Source organism: Octopus bimaculoides, chromosome 1, assembly GCF_046866305.1.
Source record: "Octopus bimaculoides isolate indiv1 chromosome 1, ASM4686630v1, whole genome shotgun sequence".
NCBI lineage: Eukaryota > Metazoa > Mollusca > Cephalopoda > Octopoda > Octopodidae > Octopus > Octopus bimaculoides.
In genome coordinates this window covers 63,335,906-63,358,691 of record NC_142928.1, presented here as the reverse complement: position 1 = coordinate 63,358,691, position 22,786 = coordinate 63,335,906, and the positions used below count along the sequence as shown (strand labels likewise).

General features: G+C 36.5%; 1 protein-coding gene across 1 annotated transcript in view; it reads right to left on the bottom strand.

Moving 5' to 3' along the window:
• The window catches only part of LOC106871402 (A disintegrin and metalloproteinase with thrombospondin motifs 16), a 165,948-nt gene that overhangs the window by 40,589 nt on the left and 102,573 nt on the right, over nucleotides 1-22,786 (bottom strand). The window contains exons 4-11 of the mRNA XM_052967174.2: nucleotides 21,679-21,850; nucleotides 20,235-20,410; nucleotides 18,194-18,277; nucleotides 14,378-14,528; nucleotides 12,511-12,616; nucleotides 7,388-7,528; nucleotides 6,127-6,277; nucleotides 2,582-2,707 (exon numbers count right to left, since the gene is read on the bottom strand). Coding sequence (XP_052823134.1) covers nucleotides 2,582-2,707; nucleotides 6,127-6,277; nucleotides 7,388-7,528; nucleotides 12,511-12,616; nucleotides 14,378-14,528; nucleotides 18,194-18,277; nucleotides 20,235-20,410; nucleotides 21,679-21,850 — 1,107 coding nt within the window. The remainder of the gene's footprint in view (nucleotides 1-2,581; nucleotides 2,708-6,126; nucleotides 6,278-7,387; nucleotides 7,529-12,510; nucleotides 12,617-14,377; nucleotides 14,529-18,193; nucleotides 18,278-20,234; nucleotides 20,411-21,678; nucleotides 21,851-22,786) is intronic.

Genomic DNA, 22,786 nt, shown 5'->3' with positions numbered 1-22,786 from the left:
ATTCAGAAGCCGCAGGAAGAATTAACGAAATGACGACGAATCAAGTGGAGAAAGCACTAAGGCCAGTCTGGAAGGAAATCTAACCAGAGGGAGTAAATTTGGAACAGTTGAAGTTTGATTTAAGGATGCAACTGTAGCAAATTTGAACGCGGTAGCAATCTTAAAAAACCGATTAAGCGGTGATGTTCCGATATATCGTGGAAGGCGTGCCATAAGGGTCAACGTAGAGGGTATCCCCCCCCCAGACGTCGACGTGGCCTGTTATTTTTTCAAAGCTTTAATGGAAGTGACACAAGAGAATATTCGGCATATTTTGCTTTATGAGTTAAATAAAGGCAACAACACAATGGAATATTAATGCAGTGTATGGGGATCGGACAATAAGCGTAAGCTAGTGTCAACTGTGGTTCCAGAAATTCCGAGCCGGAAACTACAGCTTAGAAGACGAGCTTCGTCTTGGAAGATCTGTAGAGCTCGACGAAGACGTCCTGCAAACCCTGATGGAACAAAATCCTATCGTAACTGTTGAGAAACATGCAAAGAAGCTTGGATTTGGTCATTCAACCTTTTATCGACACCTGCGTGCCATCGGAAAACGACCATCTTTGGTTTCAAGATGAAAGGTGTTCTTCCATCAGGATAATGTTCGGCCACAATCAACGAGGATGATATTCCAAAGGATTTCCGAGGATGACATTGCTCCATCGAATTACCATTTTGTTCCGCAGTCTTCAAAATCATTTGGACGGAAAAAATATGAATTCTGTAGACGAGCTCAGAACAGTAGTGGAGGAGTGAATTTTGAAAGCGGGGCCTTGCAAATCTACCAGATAGATGGAAGAACATTGCAGAAAATGAAGGAGTGTATATTTTGGATTAAAAACGAACTTTATTTTAATTTTGAAAAACAAGTTAAAAAAACCGCATTATTTATGGGATGACCGAGTATAGATAAGATTTCTCATGAGTACAAATATAATTAAAACACACACATTACTGATTTGTTTAATATATATATATATATACATATATATATATATGTATTTATATAAATAAGCATACGTCAACGTTCGTCGATTCGAGTTACGCTTTTTTCAACTTTACGTCATATTTTTTTCAAAACTTCAACTTCAGTCGATTTCTCTGACTTCACGTCAGTCTCAGCGAAAATTTAAAAGCGTAAAGAATTATAAAACAACACCTAAAATTCAATACTGGGGTGGAAAATGAAATAAAATATGTGTGAAAGATTGTACAAACCATTTACTGGAACAAATATAAGCAAATAAATATCTAAAAATGATTTTTCATGTTACGTTGTTTCTCGAGTTATACCGCAAGTCTTGGAAGCAATTACTAACGTAATATGATATATGTATGTATGTATATTATATTGATTTCAAATTTCGGCACAAGTCCAGCAATTTCAGGGAGGACGTAAGTCGATTGCATCGACCCAAGTACTCAACTGGTACTTATTTTATCGACCCGGAAAGGATAAGAGCACAGTTGACCACGGCGGAATTTGAACTTAGGACGTGAAAATGGACGAAATGCCACTAAGCATTTTTGTCCGGTGTATTAACGGTTCTGCCAGCTCGTCACCTTAAGTGTATGCATACCATATTGTCTGAATTTCTGAGAAATTGACATCATTACACACTCGTATATACGGACTATTGTTCATTGTGGTTGCTCCATATGCTAGAAATACTCCAAACAAGAATCTTCCAAGAATTATATCCAGCAGTCATAAAGAAGGACAAATTGGATAATATGGTCCTGTTATGTACACACTGGAAAATAATGGTATGGTCGCGGTTAGAATGTCTTTCATCATAGGTTTGCTCGATGAAGTGTTAACTTGGGTCTAAACAACGAAAACAACGAAAAAAAAAAAAACGACGGGATCGTCATAGCTGGATTGCTACTGATCATAGATTACATCAATCAATTAAGATATGAGATTAAGCAAGAACAATTATTTACAGTGAATCAGGTGGAAGAGAGAATAGATAGTAATAAGAGAATAGGGTGCAGGAAAATCAATTAGGGTCTAACAGTCGTCAAGGACGTCCCAACGGAAGCCAGTGCTATGACTAGGTAAGGATAAGCACTGTTCAAACCTGGTTTAGTGTTATGTAGGGTCTACTATAAGTGAGAAACAGTGCAAAATATGCCAAGTAAAAAATGAAAGCAAGAAATTTGAACGCAACGTGATTGATAAAAATATCGACGTATACTGGTAGTCCTACTTGTGAAATAAACGTGCAAGTATCTAAGCCCTCCACAGACACGCGTACCCTTAATGTAGTTCTCGAAGAGATTCAGCGTGACACAGAATGTAACAAAGCTGGCCCTTTGAGATACAAGTAGCACTCATTTTGGTCAGCTGAGTGGACTGGTGTAACGTGAAATAAAGTGTCTTGCGAAAGGACACAAGACGCCGCTGGGAATCGAACTGACGACCTTATGATCGTGAGCCGACTACGCTAACCATTGAGTCATGCGCCTTCAACTATAAAATAAAATGCCCCCACTCTCAAAAAAAAAAAAAAATCGTAACACAATATATATTTACCAACTGAGGACTGCCACGACTTTTGTCAAAAACACTTCTACCACATGGTGTTCCAGCAGCTGCTGGAAATAATCCGCTGTTGCATGGTTGGTTATCTTTCACACACCACAATTGACTGCAAAGATCCTGCAAAGAACAGAAGTCAAAAATAAATGTTTGTATTAAGTAACGGAAATATGAACTACAAGAACATCAACGAGAATAATACTACTAATCCTGTCTGCTATATGCACAAGGTCAGACATTTTGGTGGGAGGAGCCTCGTCGATTACATCAAACCCAGTGCTCAACTGTTATTTATTTCATCCATCCTGAGAAGAGAACAGGCAGAGTAGACCTCAGCGTAATTTGAACTCAGAACCTAAAGACGAACGAAATGCTGCTTAGGATTTTGTTCGGTGTGATAACGCTTTTGCCAGCTCGTCGCCCTTAATAATTTTCCCCTATAGGCACAGGGCTGAAATCTTGGTGGGAGGCGGGCTACTCGATTTCATCGACTCAAATACTTGACTGATACTTATTTTATCGACCCCGAAAGGATAAGAGGCAAAATCGACCTCGGCGGAATTTGAACTCAGAACACAAGATGGGAGAAATACCGCTAAGCATTTTGCCCGGCGTTGCTCGCTGCCTTAATAATAATAATAATAATAATAATATTAATAATAACAAATATTCTTTTCTTTTCTACTCTAGGTACAAGGGCCGAAACTTTTAGGGAGGGGCTCAGTCGATCAAATCGACCCCAGTACTTAATTTAGAGACCCCGAAAGGCAAAGTCGACCTCGGCGGAATTTGAGCTCAGAACGCAAAGACATGAAATGCCGCTAAATATTTCGCCCGGCGTGCTAACGTTTCTGCCAGCTCGTTGCCTTAATAATAATAATAATATTAATAATAATAAATATTAAGAGTTTTATGATTGTGTGTTGTGAAATAAATTGAGTAGATAAGTAGACACTGAGACTTCATAAAATTAAGAGATGTGTTTTGGAAATCTGAGCGTTGAATTTCGTGGGTGTTGTAGGACGATGACCTGAAAGGGGTCATGGATATACAGAGCTGCAAGTTACAAAAGGAAGACAAGATGAGAATGTGTGTGTGTGTGTGTGTGTGTGTGTGTGTGTGTGTGTGAGTGAGTGAGTGAGTGAGAGAGAGAGGAGAGAAAAGTAAAGTGGCTAGATGAGATTAAAGAAATAAAAAGGGATTTGAGATGAAAATATATGAGAAAGTGAAGAATAGATGAGATAAAAATAATGCAAGGCGAATTAAATCGGAAGTGGATTTATCACGCAAGAATAAAGAGACTTTGTGGGAATCAACAGGTGAAAGGTACACATTTATGCACGAGTAATACGCACGAACCTACATATACGCACATACAACATCCCGTTACACATTGATATGCTCACATCGTATATAAAAATATTGGAGAGATTACGCAAGGAGAAGGAAGAAGAGGAGACCAAGAAAGTGTATATAGTATGCACGTGTATGTACACACACACATATATATATAGAGGGAGAGAATTCGATGTATGGTTCCTCACGGTGACTGACTAGGCTTATTACTAGATGAAATTGGTCAGTCGCTGTATAAGACTCTGCTGTCAATAAAATCCATACTCCACCTAAGCATTAGTCCTCTTTCTTCTAGAGGCAGGCATATCTAGTATTATATATATATATATATATATATATATATATATATATATAATAGAGAATGGGACAAGAACGCAAAACATCCAGACAGTTAGGTGATACAAGAAAGGGACAAAACATCCAGATAGACGATACAAAGAAAACACAGACAGGTCATTCGGAGTTTTCTTTCTTCAGTCGATATCCAGATTATCCTTGCAATTTCGGCTGGTTATTCTCAATATTGCTCCAATCTGGCCAGTCCCAAGGAAAAACTAAGCTAAGAGCATTAGATTCCTTGGAAGAAAGCAGCGAATGTATACAAAACCAAGGACGGAAAACAACGAACAATGTTACATACATACAGTAAGAATAATAACAGGACAACAACAGATGTCTTTCGACTAAGGACGAATTACATTAAGCTGGCGTGTATGGAAATAAGGCCTTACAGCAGGTATACAAGATTTCACAGGCACAGGGAGGAATAACGATGTTGCACGCACAACGGCTGGACATGAAAGAATGATCAGGCTTGGCCGAACACCAGTCACGTGGGAAGAGAAGAGAGAGAGGCAGAGGGACAAAAGAATTAAAGAGGGGCGAGAAAAAATGACAGGGACACAGTGAAGTGAAAACTGGAGGGGAAAGTGAGCAAGAAGAGAAGGCAAGGAAATGTGAGCGAGGGGGAACGAAAGAACGAACAATGGAATGAACGAATAATGGTGAAGGAGTTGATAGACAGAAATAGAGTCGAGTTAAGGAATGGAGTAGATAAGATATATATATATATATCTTTAAAGCTATTATAACTGCGTTCCACCCATGCCACTACTGGTGATATTAAATTTTGAATTTATCCACAGATGATATGAACAGTAGTGACATCTAACTTCAAATCTCAGTGTTTGAATGTTCCATTTATATATATATATATATATATATATATATATATATATATGAAAGCAGAAGTGATAAATTAGGAAACTCGTATTGAGTGTAGAGTATTCTTTAATACATTATATCTGAAATGCTCCGAATTCTAGTACTTTGAGTAACATGTTTCCGATCATTTAGTTGGTAACCCGAGCCTACTTTTCCGTTGAAGCAATTAATGTTTGAATGTATTTTTGAAATATTATACGAAAGTCATGAAGAAAATGCTTATACATATACACAATAATAAAAAAAAGAAAAACATTTGTACACAAATGTATAGACGCATGCAAGTTCCATTAAAGAAGTAGAATCAACATTTAATCAGATCAGTGTCGTCTAATATCAGTCGATGATAGATTTAGTTATGAAGTGTTCGCAGAAAATTATGTAACACAAATGGTAATACAGTACAGGGCATTTGGATGTGTTCTCATTAATTTCCACAATCAGATAATTTAATCTAGATAATGATCAATGTTCTATCAGTGATTGCATGCGTGATTCTAGTTGCATCAGAGCTGATTGAACGCAATTAGATGAAACCGCGATCCTTCAATTGTTAGATTCGCATCTTCTCTCTCTTGCGTTTTAGAAAAAAGGCTAGAGATACTTTTCATATAGAATAATAAGCTTACAGAAAAAATAAAAACAGCAACCTCCCATCCACTCTTTCTCCTATCTATCCATCCACCTGTCTCCATTTATTCGAAGGTAAGGCTTCTTTTCGACGCTATTCTGAGTTTATTGTCTCCTCTCCTTTTTACTGCGAAAAATGAACTCAGGGAACTTAGAATTACGACAGAGTGACATCTCATGAACGAATCAAAGAATAAACTTTATTACATGCATTGAGTACCTTTTTCTTCTCACGTTTATAAATCCAAACGAATACACTTAAACAAACACACATCAATTTTTTATTTTCACATTAGAGGGAAGATTGTGAGATGTGACATAAAACATACAATTGTAGTTAAATCACTGCAATAACGATATTCTGGCCCGTGTCGTAGCTTACACTGCATATCGGCTTCGTAATTTTCCCCTGGAAGTTTGTCATCGAAATGCCTGTAATGCTTGGCGCTCGTTTTTAGTAAACAAAAGGAATCTTTCGAACTGAAAAGGAGAGAAAAGATAAATATTAGTTAACAGCGGAAAATTATTTCAAATTTGACAACGGATTGAAAAAATAAAGCAAAACAGAAAGTGCGGACAGAATTAGAGTGGTACTAACGTTATCAAAATACAGGCAATTTATTCGATGTAGCTGGTAAAAATTGTTTTTATAACGTTGGAGAATAGGATATTTTTTTCATTGGAAGTTTTCTTCTCTTTATTGAGACCCTATTAAGGTATACTTTTATCTAAGGAAGGTTTTCAGCTTTACAGATTATTTGTCTTCAGGGCTAAAGGACATCACTGACGTGCACGTGGAGCTTATCACAAACATGCACTGCCAGACCATTGATGTTTCAACGTTGTCCATAGACCCTGAACTGACACTTTCACATATCTATACAAATAGACCTATACCCGCACACAAAGTAAGCTATATCCATATCTACATACAGACATACACATATATTTGAGCACGTCTAAATATGCAACTATATGTACGAGAATACATAAAACATACAAATATGCACATGTATACAAATCTGCACATCTATCTATCCACACATACCCTGTTGTTGATGTTGAAACTCCAATAAAGGAGTCTTGGATGTAGGTTAAAAACCGGTTCTCTATTGGCAAGGAATTTTGAAATAAACTGAATAATGACATACATACACACGTAAACAATCAAGTACACACACGCTCATATATTCACATATATTTCATCTGTGAGCTAAAAGTACTCCAGAATAGTGTGTTTTCTTGATTTTCATCGATACCCATAGTATTCTCTAGATATAAAAAATAACACATACAACTCACTTATTATTGTCATATAATAAAACAAACAGAAGTTCGTGTATGAAATTGATCTTTTTTCTACTTCAATTATTACATGGCTTTTTATAAAATACACACATACAGGAGGAGTAAATCTCTCTACATAATAACACTTTAAACATGGCTCCCGAGAAAGACGGGTATTACTACTAGTCTTTTATATAACACAAGGATTGTGTCCTATATAACACAAGAGCATAATAAATGATGAAATTTTAACACGAAATAAATCAATATATATAAATGTTTTGATATAATAAAACCAATTACCGTAAGAACTTATGAAGACTATCTCTACTACAATGTGACCACACATAATGCTCTGTATGTTTGGTAATCTGCGGTTTCATTATAGTTTCTTCAACTGGATTACACCCGTTTACCAAAGGATGGTCATGTTCCAAACCAAAACTGAAATAGAAAATACAAATGGATATACATACATACATACATTCGGTGATCTTATAGGTCAGTCTCATGTTTGGATGTATATAATACCGTAAAACAAAGGCAACATACCATATTACGCGAAAGTAAAGCTATAGAATGCAGGTAACATTACATACGAACATGTCTACATAAATATTTACACAGTAGCATACATATATTCATAAACATACATACATATATATGCACAAAAACCTAAACACATAAAAATGCTTTACTTCTTCCTTCATTCTGACTTTCTGTCTCTCCTTCTTTCGTCTCCAGTCCTACAGGACATTTTCCTTTTCTTTTGCATTATCCCATATCTGTTTGTCTTGCGGCCGCACGATTTTTTTTGTTGTACATTTTATTTTGTCGTGCTTGTTTTCATCATTGCCCTGTCTGTTCTTTTGCTATTCCCAGTGTTTTTTTTCCACCCACGCCACCAAAGTGACCAACATCAACGTCAAAGGCGAGAAATTGTAACTATCTTTTGGACGTTGACTGATGAGGAATAAGCTACAGATTTTCTGTTATGATTTTGTAAAAGTTTTGAAATATGTGTGTGTGCGCGTATGTGTGTGTGTGTGTGTGTGTTTGTGTACAAGGTGCATCAGCAATTTGAGAACAAAACTTTTAAGATCTATAAGTAGCCCAAACTTTCACTAAATATCTTCCCTTTATTCAGCCCCAACATGGCAGCTTCGAATCTGATGCAGACAATAAAAAGATATGCTGTCATCGTCTCAGCTGCCAGCCACAATAATTCTGAGATTCCAACCTTATTAGATATTGCGAGGTCCTTCGTGTTTAAGATCGGAAACGAGCCCCTGGTCTTTGGCAGCAATGTGTCTTCCCTGGCATTCTCAATAGCATTCTCAATAACAAGACATTGTCGGAAAAGCCAAGTTTGTCCAGCAAGTCCAGGAAATCATCAACAAAAACCTCGGCTAGTCAGTGAAGGCCATTGCCAATCATCTCCAAGTACTGGAGTCAACGATTCGACGTGTGGTGCACGAGAACATCAGGTACAAATCCCATATTTTGAGAAGAGGGCATTTCGTGTCCGATAAGACCGGTCGAAGCGCTTGCTGAACAAAATCAAACATCCCGAAATGGCCCGAATTGCTCTGCTTCTTTTCAGATAAGAACTTCGTCCAAGATCAAAATGTGGACAGGAAGAATGATAGATGACTCTGTGCCAGCCCCACTGAAATCCTCATATGCAAATCAAGTGCTCACCTTCTGGTGATAGTCTTGGTGGTTTCGCGAGCAGTGAAGGCCATGTCATGCCTACTCACTTTCTCTGCGCAAAGTCTTAAGGTCAATACGGCAGCCTGCAAGGAAACGATAGTGACAGTTGTGAAGTCCTGGATCGAGAAAGTTGCTCGGGGGAGGTCATACGTGTTCCCATAAGACTCTTCTGCCTCTCATATAACCTGCATGACTCAGAAATGAATGGTCGAAGATTTTCAGGATCATTTGACTTACTGCCTGGACTACTACGTCTGGCGCGCCACGGAGAGGAAAACTAACAAATATGTCTACAATACCAAGAACTCGAGGATGTCTGAAATTGGAGACGTTACAGCCAACCTGAATAAAAATCATCTGATCAAAGCATTTAATTGTTTCAGAAACCGTATTGAGGCAGTAATTGAGACTGATGGCGATTTAAACGAATAACATTTTGATATGTGTATGTAAGAATATGTGTATCGAACTCCCTAAAACTATACTAGCTTTTCTAATAAATATTTTTGTATCCTTAAAATTTTGTTCTCAAATAGCTGGTATACCCTGTATGTGTGTGAGTCCGTCTCTGTCTGTCTGTCTGTCTGTCCGGCCGCCTACCTACCTACCTACCTACCGTATAATTAATTCTGTTTACATACATACATACATACATACATACATACAAACAAAAATACTCCGTTGCTGATGTTGAAATTTCAATGAAGGAGTCTTGAATCTAGGTTAGAAACCGGCTCTTTCTCTATTGGCAAGGAATCTTGAAATAAAACTGAACAGTGACATACGTATAATGACTTGGGATAGAGAAGAGGAACTGAGCACAGTTTTGGAAATTATCTGTCCAGCAGATGTTAACATAAAGCTAAAAATCAATGAGAAAGAGAATACATATGCTGAACTATTGAGAAATCTGCCGTTACTCTATCCAGATTACAAGTTCAGGTTTATACCTGTAATTATTGGAGCACTGGGATATGCAATCGTCTTAATTGACCTCATAATGTGTGGGAAATGCATTTTGTCCGTGGAAAACGGAGGGGGTGCGGAACCTAGGGCAGTCCTGTATATCTTCTGTCTCCAGATATGTCCTGGAATCGATCCTTTACTGGCGATCTGGGAGGGGGTGTTTATAATTTTTCTGCTTCAATAAAAAATTGGTGCAGTAATTTTTTTTGTTTTCTGTAGCAGAGATAAATAAATACCTATCGGCCTTTTCACCCATTCTTTTAAATCTCGCCAAAAACGTTCGATGTTCTGTGTGTGTATGTGGTGTCAACAAGATTTTCTTTGTGGTTTATCATGTAATGTTGATAGCCCAATGTTTGTATATCTTTGTAAGCTGCCCCAGAATCACTGTAGATAACTGAGCCAGGTTTGATGCATTTTTGAATTAATGGAAGCAATGTCGCTTTGTCACGCTTCTGACCAATCAGAGGAATAACAAAGCGACGTTTGCTAATCCGCTCAATTCCAGCGAACAACCAAACAAACATTTTAATTAGAATATACAATCTGTAAATGGAATTAACTGATTATATATATAAGGTCAATTAAAACGATTGCAACGAAAAAGAAAAAAAAATAGGGTCGGGAAGGGGAATTTCTGAGGTACCACCCCACATCCAACTCCTCCGTTTTCTGCGGAAGAATGTGTTTCCGACAGTTTACGAAGCCAACTAAGACGATTGCACACACAAAAAAAAAAAAAAAAAAAAAAAAAAACCCGGGGAAAAATTATTTACTACCGAAATCGAGTCTGGTGCGAATTTATAAATTTACCAACAAAAATACCTTGTTGATGTTGAAATTCCAATGAAGGAGCCTTGGGTCTAGGTTAGAAACTGGCTCTTTATTGGCAAAAAATCTTGAAATAAAACTGAATAATGACATACATACACACATGTATACAAACTGACAGACAGACAGTATAAGTAATTCTGTTATCTGACAGCTATCCGTTCACACACCACAAGGAAAGTCAATACAGAAACAACATTTAGTGGTAGGAGAAAACCGTAAACCTTTAAGTTGAACTAGACATTATTTCCTTAATATAGTGTATCTGACTTACAGCAATATATTTCCTCACTGGAACTAATGCCGTGGCTCTGAATTATTTATAATTATAGTTATACGTTGATATCTTTGAGTTATACTTTGACTAATACCAGTTAAGATGCATTTTATTCAGTGCATTTGGCTCTTAATGTCATATATAATGCTTTTATTGCAATAGAATATGATCTTAAGAATATAATCCCTGATTCAGCACTTTACTTGCTAATTCCTTGCATTAATGTGTGTATATATATATATATATATATATATATATATATATATATATATATACATATGTATAACCGCACACATAACAGGTCAAAATATATACATAAAATACGCATTCACCAACACACACACACACATATATGAGCACACACATAACAGGTAAAAATATATGAGAAAAGGAGGCTGGAAAAGGGGCTAGTAACGTGAGAAAGTGGTTTTATGAGGATAATTAGGAAGGGGGGAGGGTGTGTGTGCATGTGTAAAAAGGTATCCATACATTATAAATATATATATATATATATATATATATATACACACACACGTACAGGTTGCGGTGAATATATTGTCGTCTAAATTATGCAAAAATGAAAATAATACTGACATCTCATTTTAACAGATGTATTGACCAAAATTACATAAAAGTATCTTGAAATACTAAAGAGTAAATTTATTCAATAAAATCGCCATTGCCTTCAACCACGGCCTTCAGACAACTTCGGAATCTTCTGCAACTCTTCTGGACGGTCTGCTTGTTTAAGTGGGTGAATGCTGCCATAATCCTTGCCTTCAGTTCATCTTTGGTGTTACAAGGAGTTTTGCTGACCTCTCGCTCAACTGCACCACACACATAATAATGGAGGGGGTTGCAGTCTGGGGAGTTAGGTGGCCAGATGTTAGGGGTGATGTGGTCACGAAATTTTCTGACAGCCATGACTGGGTTCTTCTAGTTGTGTGGCATGGTGCAGAGTCCTGTTGCCAGACACAGGGTCTTCCAGCATCCACCCTCTTGACTCAGGGCAGCACTACCTCCTCTAAGCACTTGATGTAGGCCTCCATGTTGAATGTGAGGCTGTGTAGGAAGATGAATGGAAGAATAACGTCGTCATCACATGTGATCATTCCAAACACTATGATGTTGACTAGATGCTTGATTTTTATCACTCACGGTACATGTTCGTATAGAAGTTTCCGGCGCTTCGTATTGGAGCTTTCGGCGCGGATGCCAAGCAGCACGACATGTCGCTTCTAAATTTCTGGTAGAGTGAATTGCATTGTGGTGCCGTTTTTCTCACAAACAGTGCCCAACTGACCCTACTATACTGTATAGTCGACAAAATAAAAAAACAAACAATGCGTATGCGTGAAATTAAAAATATAAAATGGTGACAATTTACCCATCGCACCCTGTATATTAGTGGAGTGGACTAACTGAATGTTAAGAATTTTATTCCTATACTTCGCTCACCCCGTCCACCACAAAAATAAAGAAAGAGAAAAGAAAGAAAAAGTTACGCAGCCAGAGCCGGGATACAAACCATAAAAAATTTATCAGAAATCTTGCACACTATAAATTCAGCTAGCTGCTATTATGACCTGATTGCAAATAGATACATGAAAAAACCGTTTGTTGTAATCACATAACTCACCTATGTCCAATTTCATGTGCTGCTATTAAAGCTGAATGTAATCCTCTAAGTCTGACCAATGAACAGCTTGAACGTTCCATACACATATCTCCAATACGACCATAACCTATCAGAGAGAACACAAGGGATACTAAGATTTGCAGTGTAAAAGCGTCAATGTTATTATATGTATATACTTCAGAAATATGCATTTTCAAAAAAATAAACAAATGTATAATTGTTTTCACAAAGGCTTAGTGTGCAAAAACAAAAATATTTTTGTAGGTTGGAGATATCACATCTTAAACAATGAAAAGTAGGATGAAACGTAAATGAGTTCCTAGCCCAAAATGAAAACAAACAAACAATGTCTTTTAAATATTAAGAAGCTGTTGAAAGCAGGTTATTTACTTTAGTTTCATGACCTTTATTTATCTTTTTAGACAAGAGGAAAGAAAGAACCCAGCATCCTTCTCAGAGCCTCCGAGACTTGTAGGAAGGAGAGAAGGAAAGAGGGAGGAAAGTATACTCAAAATGCAGAACTTGCCCGAGTCCTTGTAACAGACTGTACTCCGCTAACGGGACCCAAGGTACTTGGTTTTCGTATTAAATCGAGCGAAGGATTAAGTCTACCAAATTAAGCAAATGAAATTTATATTTCGCTGGTTACTTCGACATTCTGCGAAAGATAACATTCAAAGAAGATGTAGTTCTTATTTACACCAATTAGACTGAGCTGCGGTGTATAGAAACAAAGTCTGCTTTAGAAACATTCAACGAAGAATCCGCAATAGATGTGCATAGATGTAAAGTAAAGGTCTTTGTTGTGTAGAGGAGTGTTGCGTAGTAGTTACGGTGTTGCACTCACAATCGTAAAATAGTGGTTTCGACTCCCAGACCGGACATTGCGTAGTGTTTTTGAGCAAAACAATTCATTTCAAGTTGCTCCAGCCCACTCAGCTCTCAATGTGTAACTCTGCGACAGACTGGCATCCCTTTCAGGGGTAATGTTGTGATCCCAGTCACTTATACGCTATGGAAACCGGGTAATAGGCTTTATGAGTCCTAAATTTCGAGATATAATGTACATGTTCAAAGGTCTTTGGCTGATAGCATATGCGATCAGCCATTTTTCTTCTCCAAGGTAATGTTATTGGGACTTCGCTAAATACTATTATGATAAAGAAAAAAAAAATCAACATGTCACACATTCATTCCTACAGAATTACAATCCAATAAAATATACGAATTACGCAGTGATCTTACTGCTTAGACGAACCCCTACAGATGTCCAAATCAACAAGCACGGAACATTCAGTTCACTTAAGTAGCTATTACGAAGCGGAATGATAAAAAAGGCATCGGTGGGACGATGCATACCCTGCACGCAGATAAAATGTTTTCCAAAGTGAATTTGTTTTTAGGCTTTAACTGTAGTTGTACATTGCAGAGTGAAAACAGTGTTTTAATGCCAGAATGTGAACAAAGACATACAACTAAAAAGTGTTTAATTTACCTCTATAGTAACTGGAATAAAACAATGATTTAATGCAGCGGAGTGAGCTGCAGCACTTACTTAGCTCTTATTTAACTCGTAGTTGCTTTTAGTCGAATATTTGAGGTTAATAATCTATGTTATGAGATCAACTGTTGGTATTCAAAACAACAATTTTTCGTGAGATAGCAAGTAGATATTCAGTCGACAAAGCTTGTTATTTTTCTTCATTTCTCATTCTCTCCCTCGGACTATTTTTAGTGTACTAGCAACACTGAGATAGTACTTACGTACATTTCGAATTGAAGTATGGAGCATCTCCTCATGCCGACTCCACCCCAAATTTAACGACAAAAACTAAACAAGAAAGACGACGATGTTAGCTGCACCTACCGACTGAATTGCAATGGGTACCAGGGCACATTTTTTGTCCAGTTAGCAGCACAGCATGGTCAAATTGTTGTCTCCTGTATCTTTGATCATATATCCACCTACAAAAGTTATTGAGTGTATATCCAGGACCTTTTCTGTAAATAATTTCCGGCTAGAATATGTAGAGATAATGTTTAAGAATTTAAAACATCAAAATATGAAACATGGCAAAATTTTCATAAGTTCTTATTCGAAATAGGATAGTCTGTCAGTACTGAAAATCGTCCACCTTTTACTCACGTCACTTTACTTTACTTCTCCCTAACTAAAAAGGAATATGGAATGAAACTGTTTTGGCGAGTGTTAAACTTTCTCTGTTAAGAGAAAAAGAGAAAAAAATTTTTGACTGCATTAATAACCGTGTCACAGTAGGTAGGATAGATTTTAAGTTTTAATTGATTAAGTATTGCTAACTGGTATAATTAACCATTATTAAAATTAGTCGTGCATGTCCAGACAACTTATCTTTTTTGGATAAAAAAAGTAACATCGAAAAGAAGAAAAGGAAACACAGAAAAACAAACAAACAGATTAACGCTATAGAAAATGAATAGAAAATTACAAGAATGGGGCAGACGAACAGTATCGGAAAAAAATGCGGGATACAAGGAAGAAAAAGATAAAAACTAAGTGGTAGTAGTTTGAGAACCTCATCGTGAACGAACCACTTGAAAAGTTTTGCTGTTCGGAAAACTGACATGAAGCCAATGGGTTTTAACCGATAAAGAGCTGGGATTTGCATTTACATAGCATAGACTACTGAGTACATTCTATGAAAATGAGACTACATTGCATATATGAAAACAAAAAATAGTTAAAATATCTTCTTAGTATATAATGGTGGCAAGTTTTACATCACCTGAAATTCATTAGTTGAACTATTAGTCATCTTGCATTTTGCTGGGTATCGGAGTGTTTGAGTGACATTAGACCCCAACAAACGCCCATAAATTAAATACATCGATCTGGGCCACAATCGTGGCCTGACGGCCACGATTGTGGCCCGTCGCGCTTTATATGTTAATGGAGCAAGAATTCTATAACCTATTTATAAGAAGGTATGACTGAGAAAGACACTGTTACAGAAAAAGAAGATTATGAGAAAAGTATTAATGTGTCAAGAGTTAATCTGAAACTTCCAGATACCGTTCAACCATCCACTCTAATTATGTTCGTAGTTTCCAATTCGAGCGGTTTTCGCAATGGTAGTCAATAAACTTCAATATCAATCACTGATTAAACGATTTCTTCTTCCTGACTAATTTATATACAAATGGACAATTCTTTGTCCATTTGCAGCGCCTTCCTACTCGACCGGGAACTAAGAAGTTACCTCGATGGCGATTGCGCAATCTAAAATTTTAGGTTCAACAAGGTTTTTTTCAACATCTCGCAGACCCTCTCCACCCTATTGGCATGATCCAGAGACAAGCCAGAACAAGATATTCGGTTCTAATATAGGTCGCAGCCTCAGCAAAGTGAGTCTCTTTCAAAAAGATCCCCGCCAAAATTCCATGCCATTCCCTGTATATCTGGTATATTAGAATGACATTTTCCTAGAGAAATGCTTGAACAAAAGTTGAGGGGTTTCTACTTTTCAATGGTCTTCAAGCATACTGGAACACCAACTCGGAATTTCTGAGGACCTGTGCTATTGCTAGATAGTCGTTGAACCTACATTAGGGTCAACCGTCCTTTTGATAGGTTTGCTTTTAGCCCTGCTGGGTTTCTAGTAACCCTCCTCACTAGGCAAACCTAGTGTGGATGCCGGTTTAGTCGCCGACGATCCGACCATGTAACAAGTTGTACTCTATTCCATGTTACCAGTCGCATACAACTATACTTTTTCTCGTCTGCAAAATCTGGGCTAGCTGACCTGCTTAGCGATGAAATGTAGGACAATAAAAGTTTTTGAATGCACTTGATAAGATTGTGCAGGAAACGAATGCACATAAAGGTTTAAATTTGTCAGTACAAGTAAGATACTTGTACTGACGAAATTAACTCTTTTAAAGAAAAAAAAAAACAAAACTAACATTGAGGCGAGACATCATCAACATCACGATGTAATAATAATAATAATAATAATAATAATAATAATAAATAATAATGATAATAAAAGAGAACGAAGTGAAATGTTTGAACTGACAAATTTTGAGAAGCGGACAGAAATCAGCCAAGTTAACGGAAATAAGAAATGACAGAGAACTGAGACTGCAACACTCAATAAGAGACATAACGTCGTTCTCGTTGTCTCTCTACCAAAAATACTTAATCATGAAAACACTTAAAGCAATCTTCCTTTTTCAACCGCATATCATTGTGAAGCTGGTTTCTGTCTGCTATGAACATGATTAAGAACAAGTACAGGTCGCAGCTTCAAACACTGGAAGAGAACTTTAGGAAATGCATGTCAACTGTCCTATGTTGGACAGGAGATTTTTATTATGAGTCACAATTTTCCCAAGACTTTTCATTTATACTTATATTTTAAATATATTTTCTCTCTTGCTTTGATATGTGGCTGCATATTGTATTCTATTTACAATACGTAATATGAAATAAATGCTGTTTCTATAGAGTAGAAAATGTTAATAACACAACAAATTTTAGTCAGTCATTGTGCTTTCATTCCAGAAATGGAAATGAAATCAGTATATATCTTCACAAGTATTGCTATGAATTGCATTGCTAACGTCTCATCTCTGCAGTTTATGTGTATTGGTAAATGCAAAAAAAATTTATACAGACACAACTTGCGCCTGTATAAATAATTCTTGTTAATGGTTTTTATATATAATAAAATCTTAGCGTCTTATACAATGCGATGTGGATTGAAAAAAGTTAAAAATTGCTGATGTAGAGTGTTACACAGGTAGTTCACATAATTATTATTAGTTTGGTTTCTAATTTAAGCAACAGGCTAGCAAAGTTTGAGGGGAGAGTGGTAGTCCATACCTTCCACCTCAATACCTGTACTGTAGTTTTTCAACTTCGCAAAAATAAAAGGTAAAGTCCAACCACGGCGGGTAAATACGAATAATTCAATGATTTGTTACAATTCATAACAACCTGCAAAACCATTGGTCACAATATGTCCTATTTTAAAATATTAGTAGTTCAGTAATGAGTAGGTCGAGGAAGGGTAGAAACGGCAGAACACTGAAATATACTTTCAATCATACGTTCGACGTCGCGAGTTCAAATTTCACGGGTTCATCTTAACACTGCCAATAATTGTTCTTATATATCAAATTCGTTTAATGTGATCTTTGTGTCAGGTTTAAATTTTTAAATATTCTAATCATGGGAGATTCGAATTGAGAAGAAAAGAATTATTTGTTTGATACGATCTTTACGTAATGAAATTTTCTGAACAGGGAAAATTTCTTTTGACGATGTACAATGATACCGGTTGCATCTTTTTCAGATAGCTTGCTTTTATTTTAAGGGAAAATTGTGCTCATCTAATGAGATAAATAGACATACAAGACCTTTTGTTTTAGAAAGTGAGAAATAGAGTATAAAAATAGATGTTCATGACTCCAACAAGAGTATTTGCAGCTTAAGTGAAGTAAAAGTTTATAGAATAAAGCTTCGCCCTAGGAATATAAATTTTGATTGGTTTAACTATTGAAAAAAAATCTGTCAGTAATTCATTTAAAATTCAATAGATTTAATATAGCAAGGCTATAAGAAGGATTGTACACGCATTTCTTATTTTTCTTATCTAATATATATTTATCCACAGACCAAAGTGATAAAAAGACATCTTACCTCATTTCTTCTCATAAATAAAATATCGGTAACAGCGATATGAACTTGAATTCCGAGACTCTTTTGTGCATAATACATGCCAACCTGGAAAATGTTCAAGATTTAAGGCAAATAAAATGGTACCAGTAAAACAAGATAACAAAATTGACAAATTTACAGTCTTAACACTTCTTATAGCAGTGAGTTGGTTCCGCTCTACAGCACTTATTTATAATTTGTTATATTTAGCTATTTGAACACAAAAATGCAATGAGGAGAGTAAGGCGTGAATTGCTGATCCCTTGGTTAGTTGTCAGACGCTCTTACGTCTCGCCAAACTATTCTCGTTCTATTTACGTTGATCAAAGTTCACATATTCTCAAGAGAGACATTCATCCATTTCCACAGAGTACAGATATAATAAATGTTTTCCCCAGAGTATAACCTCGTATACAGAAATATTACCTTGATTCTTGCATTTACTAAAGTGGTTTCCACTTGTCATATATAAACACATTACATAGGCTTGAGCGTGTAAGTTAAACAAAATACCCTGACATTGCAGTGGTGAGAGGCTCATATTCTACGGTACGTATTTATTGAACCTATGGGAAATGTCTTGATGTAGAGTGATTTTTAATCTGGGCGGTAACGCCCCCTAGAACCGTTGTGGGCTTACAAAATGGCAGAAAATATTGAAGAGGCGTTATGGAGTGCACTGAATGTGTAAAGACCTGTGAGTTTATTTAGAACTAAAATATTTGAATTAAGTACGACACTTATACTTTAAACACATTAAAAGAAAATTTTTGTTGGGAATAAAATACGAGTGATATAACATATTATTAATAAGCAGAAGCATGAATAATGATACGTCAAGGTCAAATGTAATTTCATTATGTAAAGCCTTAAGACGGCGAACAGGCAAAATCGTTATCACGCCGGGAAAACGCCTAGCGGCATTTCGTCCGTCTCTACATTCTGAGTTCAAATTCTGCCGAAGTCGACTTTGCTTTTCATCCTTTTGGGGTCAATAAATTAATTACCAGTGAAACACTGAGGTAAATGCATTCCACTAGTCCCCTTATCCAAGATTTCAGGCCTTGTACCTTTAGTAGAAAGGATTATATAAAGCTGGCAGAATCGTGAGCATGTTTTTCGTTCTGAGTTCAAATTCCGCCAAAGTCCACATTGCCTTTCATCCTTTCGGGGGCGGGGTGGTGGTGTCAATAAGATATCAGCTGGGCTCTTGGGTCTACGTAACCGACTTATTCTTTCCCTTAAAATTGCTGGTTTTGGTCATAATTTGAAATGATTATAGAAAATCTCACCTTCTGTAATTTTTTTTTAAAAAAAGTAAAGAAATTAACATAGGTGTACTAATCCATATAAATATTAGAAAATAGGTACGCGGGTAGTAAATCACAATATTAAAATAGCGTCTATTTGATTACAATAATCAGCTGTTTATTATTTGCATTTTTTCTTGAAGGGGTGATTGCAAAAAGTCATTCGGTGAACAGGAGCAGTGAGCTACAGAAGACTGAAAACCAGAAGCAGAGGATATTTCATTGACCCAAAACACAATTCGTTTGATTGAGCTGATTTATGATCAAAGGTATTTCAGCTATAAATATCCCACGTTTTTAGGAGCATATCTAGGAATACAATATCTATTATATATTTTTACCCCCCCTTAACAAAAATGATCTGGCTGCTATAACAAGCTGGTCGAATGACCAAGTAGAAGCTCTTTTATTGGCTCCTTTGTCGGTTGTTGTTGTTGTATAATTCCAGACTAGTCCTGATTAAGCAGATCTTTGATTAAATACGTTCAATCCATGACCATCCCGTTTTCCCTATGTTCAATGAATCTAAGGTTATATTATCCAAAATGTTCTTTACTAATACGATTGTGTGATTTTTGGGAAGATTTGAGTTCTATTTCTTGTAATTCCACATAGGTGTTCTGTGAGCTCAACGTTGTCAGATTTGATGGACCATAGGTGTAGTGGTAGAGAGAGAGTAGAGATTGTGGTCTCAGAAGAAGCCTTATACTTACCATATTAAAGAGATTCAAAACAAATGTTGTAGGGTTGATGTGTTGTATTTTCGCTAAAGCTTCTTTATCAACGACCACAAACAACTCAACAGTGTAGCGTCTGTTAGGGTTATAGTAGGGGCGACCACTGGATCGCCTCGTACGTCTTTTATGATGCTGATGTTTATGATGGAAATCTAAAATGTAAACAAAAGAAAAAAGAAAAGAAAGCATTCAGTTTAATAACTACAGCGAAGTTAGTCATGGCGGTGGATACCTAATACATTTATTACTGTATTTGATGGCATATAAGACCCAGATTTAAAAAAACATAGTCTCATAAAAAAAAATCAACCCAAGTCTTATATGTGAAGTTGCTTTAAATATGAATGCATCTAATATGGCTGCGTGTCTTTTATGCCAGGCTGTGTGGTAAGTAGCTTGCTTACCAACCACATGATTCTGGGTTCAGTCCCACTGCGTGGCACCTTGGGCAAGTGTCTTCTACTATAGCCTATATATATATATATATATATAATCATAAATATTACTAATTGACGATTCCCTGCCCTGTATATCTATCTATCTATCTATCTATCTATCTATATATATATATATATATATATATATATATATAATATATTATATAGACATACATAAAGATGCACAAATATGTAGAGCAACATTCTTAACTGTCCCCTAGCGTTTTTCTTTCTATTTTTATTCTTTCCTACCATTTTCATCCTTTTTTATATTTTTCCCATTCTTTATTTTTCTGATAAAAGACTAACGTCCAGAACATCAAGTCTGTTTCCCTTCCTCTTAAGCATTAAATCAATATATTTGTTAAAACTTGTTCCTCTAGTGTTGTCTTCATTTTTTGCTCATTGCAAATATATAATCCTCGAACTTACTGACCCATCAGGACAGGTTCCGTGGTGGTTGAGAGACTGAGAGGACAAATTTAATTAAAAAAAAACACCTGGCCCTATCCAAGATGAAATCACAGCTGTCACTAGTATTAATTTAGAGCTGAGTGAACTGGAGTATTGTGAAATGAAATGCCTAGCTCAAAGTTACACCACGTTGCGAGGCTCGAAAATCGAATTTACGTTCTAACGATACGGAATCCAATACCCAAACCATTCCGGCACACACAGACACACAGACACACACACAGACACACACACACACACACACACACACACACACACACACACACACACACACACACACACACACAAATTCCGGCCAGGTTCCCCGGTTACATTTCTCTCTTCTTTCTACTAGTCTTGGAGGCCCTGTAAAAGATCATGAAACTAAAGTAAGAAAGAAGTCCCTTATATATATATTTTTATGGAGAGAGAGAGAGAGAGAGAGAGAGAGAGAGAGAGAGAGAGAGAGAGAGAGCTATATTTAATGATTTACGCTTGTGCGTGCGTGCATATGCGCTCCAGAATCTTACCATTTGTCAGGTCATGATAAACATCATGAAGAGATGACATCCGGTATAATATGAGCGGAACTCTGTTATTCTTCGCACCTTTCGTAAATCCATATTTTGTAGAACTTGCTTCTTTTGAGTCGGGGTATGGTTGTATGATAAAGTCACCCAAGGAAGTTTGGATAATTCCACTCTGCAATCACAATAATGTAAATATGAATTAATCTTAAATAAAACAAAACAAAATAAATAATAACAGTAGCGTGATGAACATTGACAACAATTGTGCTTATGAATGAATTTTATATAAAAATATATATTTAGATAATCAGTCAGTCAATGTAAGCAGGGCAGATTGTATTTCAGTTTCATACACATATATACATGACTGTGTTGCAAGAAGTTTGCTTGCCAGCCACGTGGCCCCGGGTTCAGTCCCACTGCCTGGCACTTTGGACAAGTGTGTCCTACATAGACTCGGATCGACCAAAGCCTCGAGAGTGGATTTGGTTGAAGGAAACTGAAAGAAGACCATCGTGTATAAATATAATATATATATATATATATATATATATATATATATATATATATATGATATGTGTGTGTGTATGTGCGTGAGTTCGCGCGCGTGTGTCATTATTTGTTTCCTCCTCTGCTTGACAACCGGTGTCGTTTCGTTCGATTGAAGTTCTTCAAAGCAGTACTCTAGCATGGCCGGAGTCTGATGACAAACAAGTAAAAGACACACGCACACATATATGTCCCCTTGGGGTTAAAAAATCGCAGTAGAGTCCGCTCGAACGGACAATCATGTTAGAGTGGTTACGAATATATATATATATATATATATATTTATATATATATATATATGAGAAGTAACAAGCCGTTTCAACTATTCCATTTCTTGAAAACGAGGTTGTGAAGCTCTGAAATAGTTGAATATGGATTTAAAAATATTATTTTTCTAAACTAACTGCAGGAAACAGTTACAAAAATAAGAGAAATCTGTTATAATATGTACATATAGCTGGAACATTGTCAAGTTATAATGAAACACACACACACACACACACACACACACACACACGGTGACTCCGGCACTCGGGCTGTTTGGGCTGTTCGGGCTTAG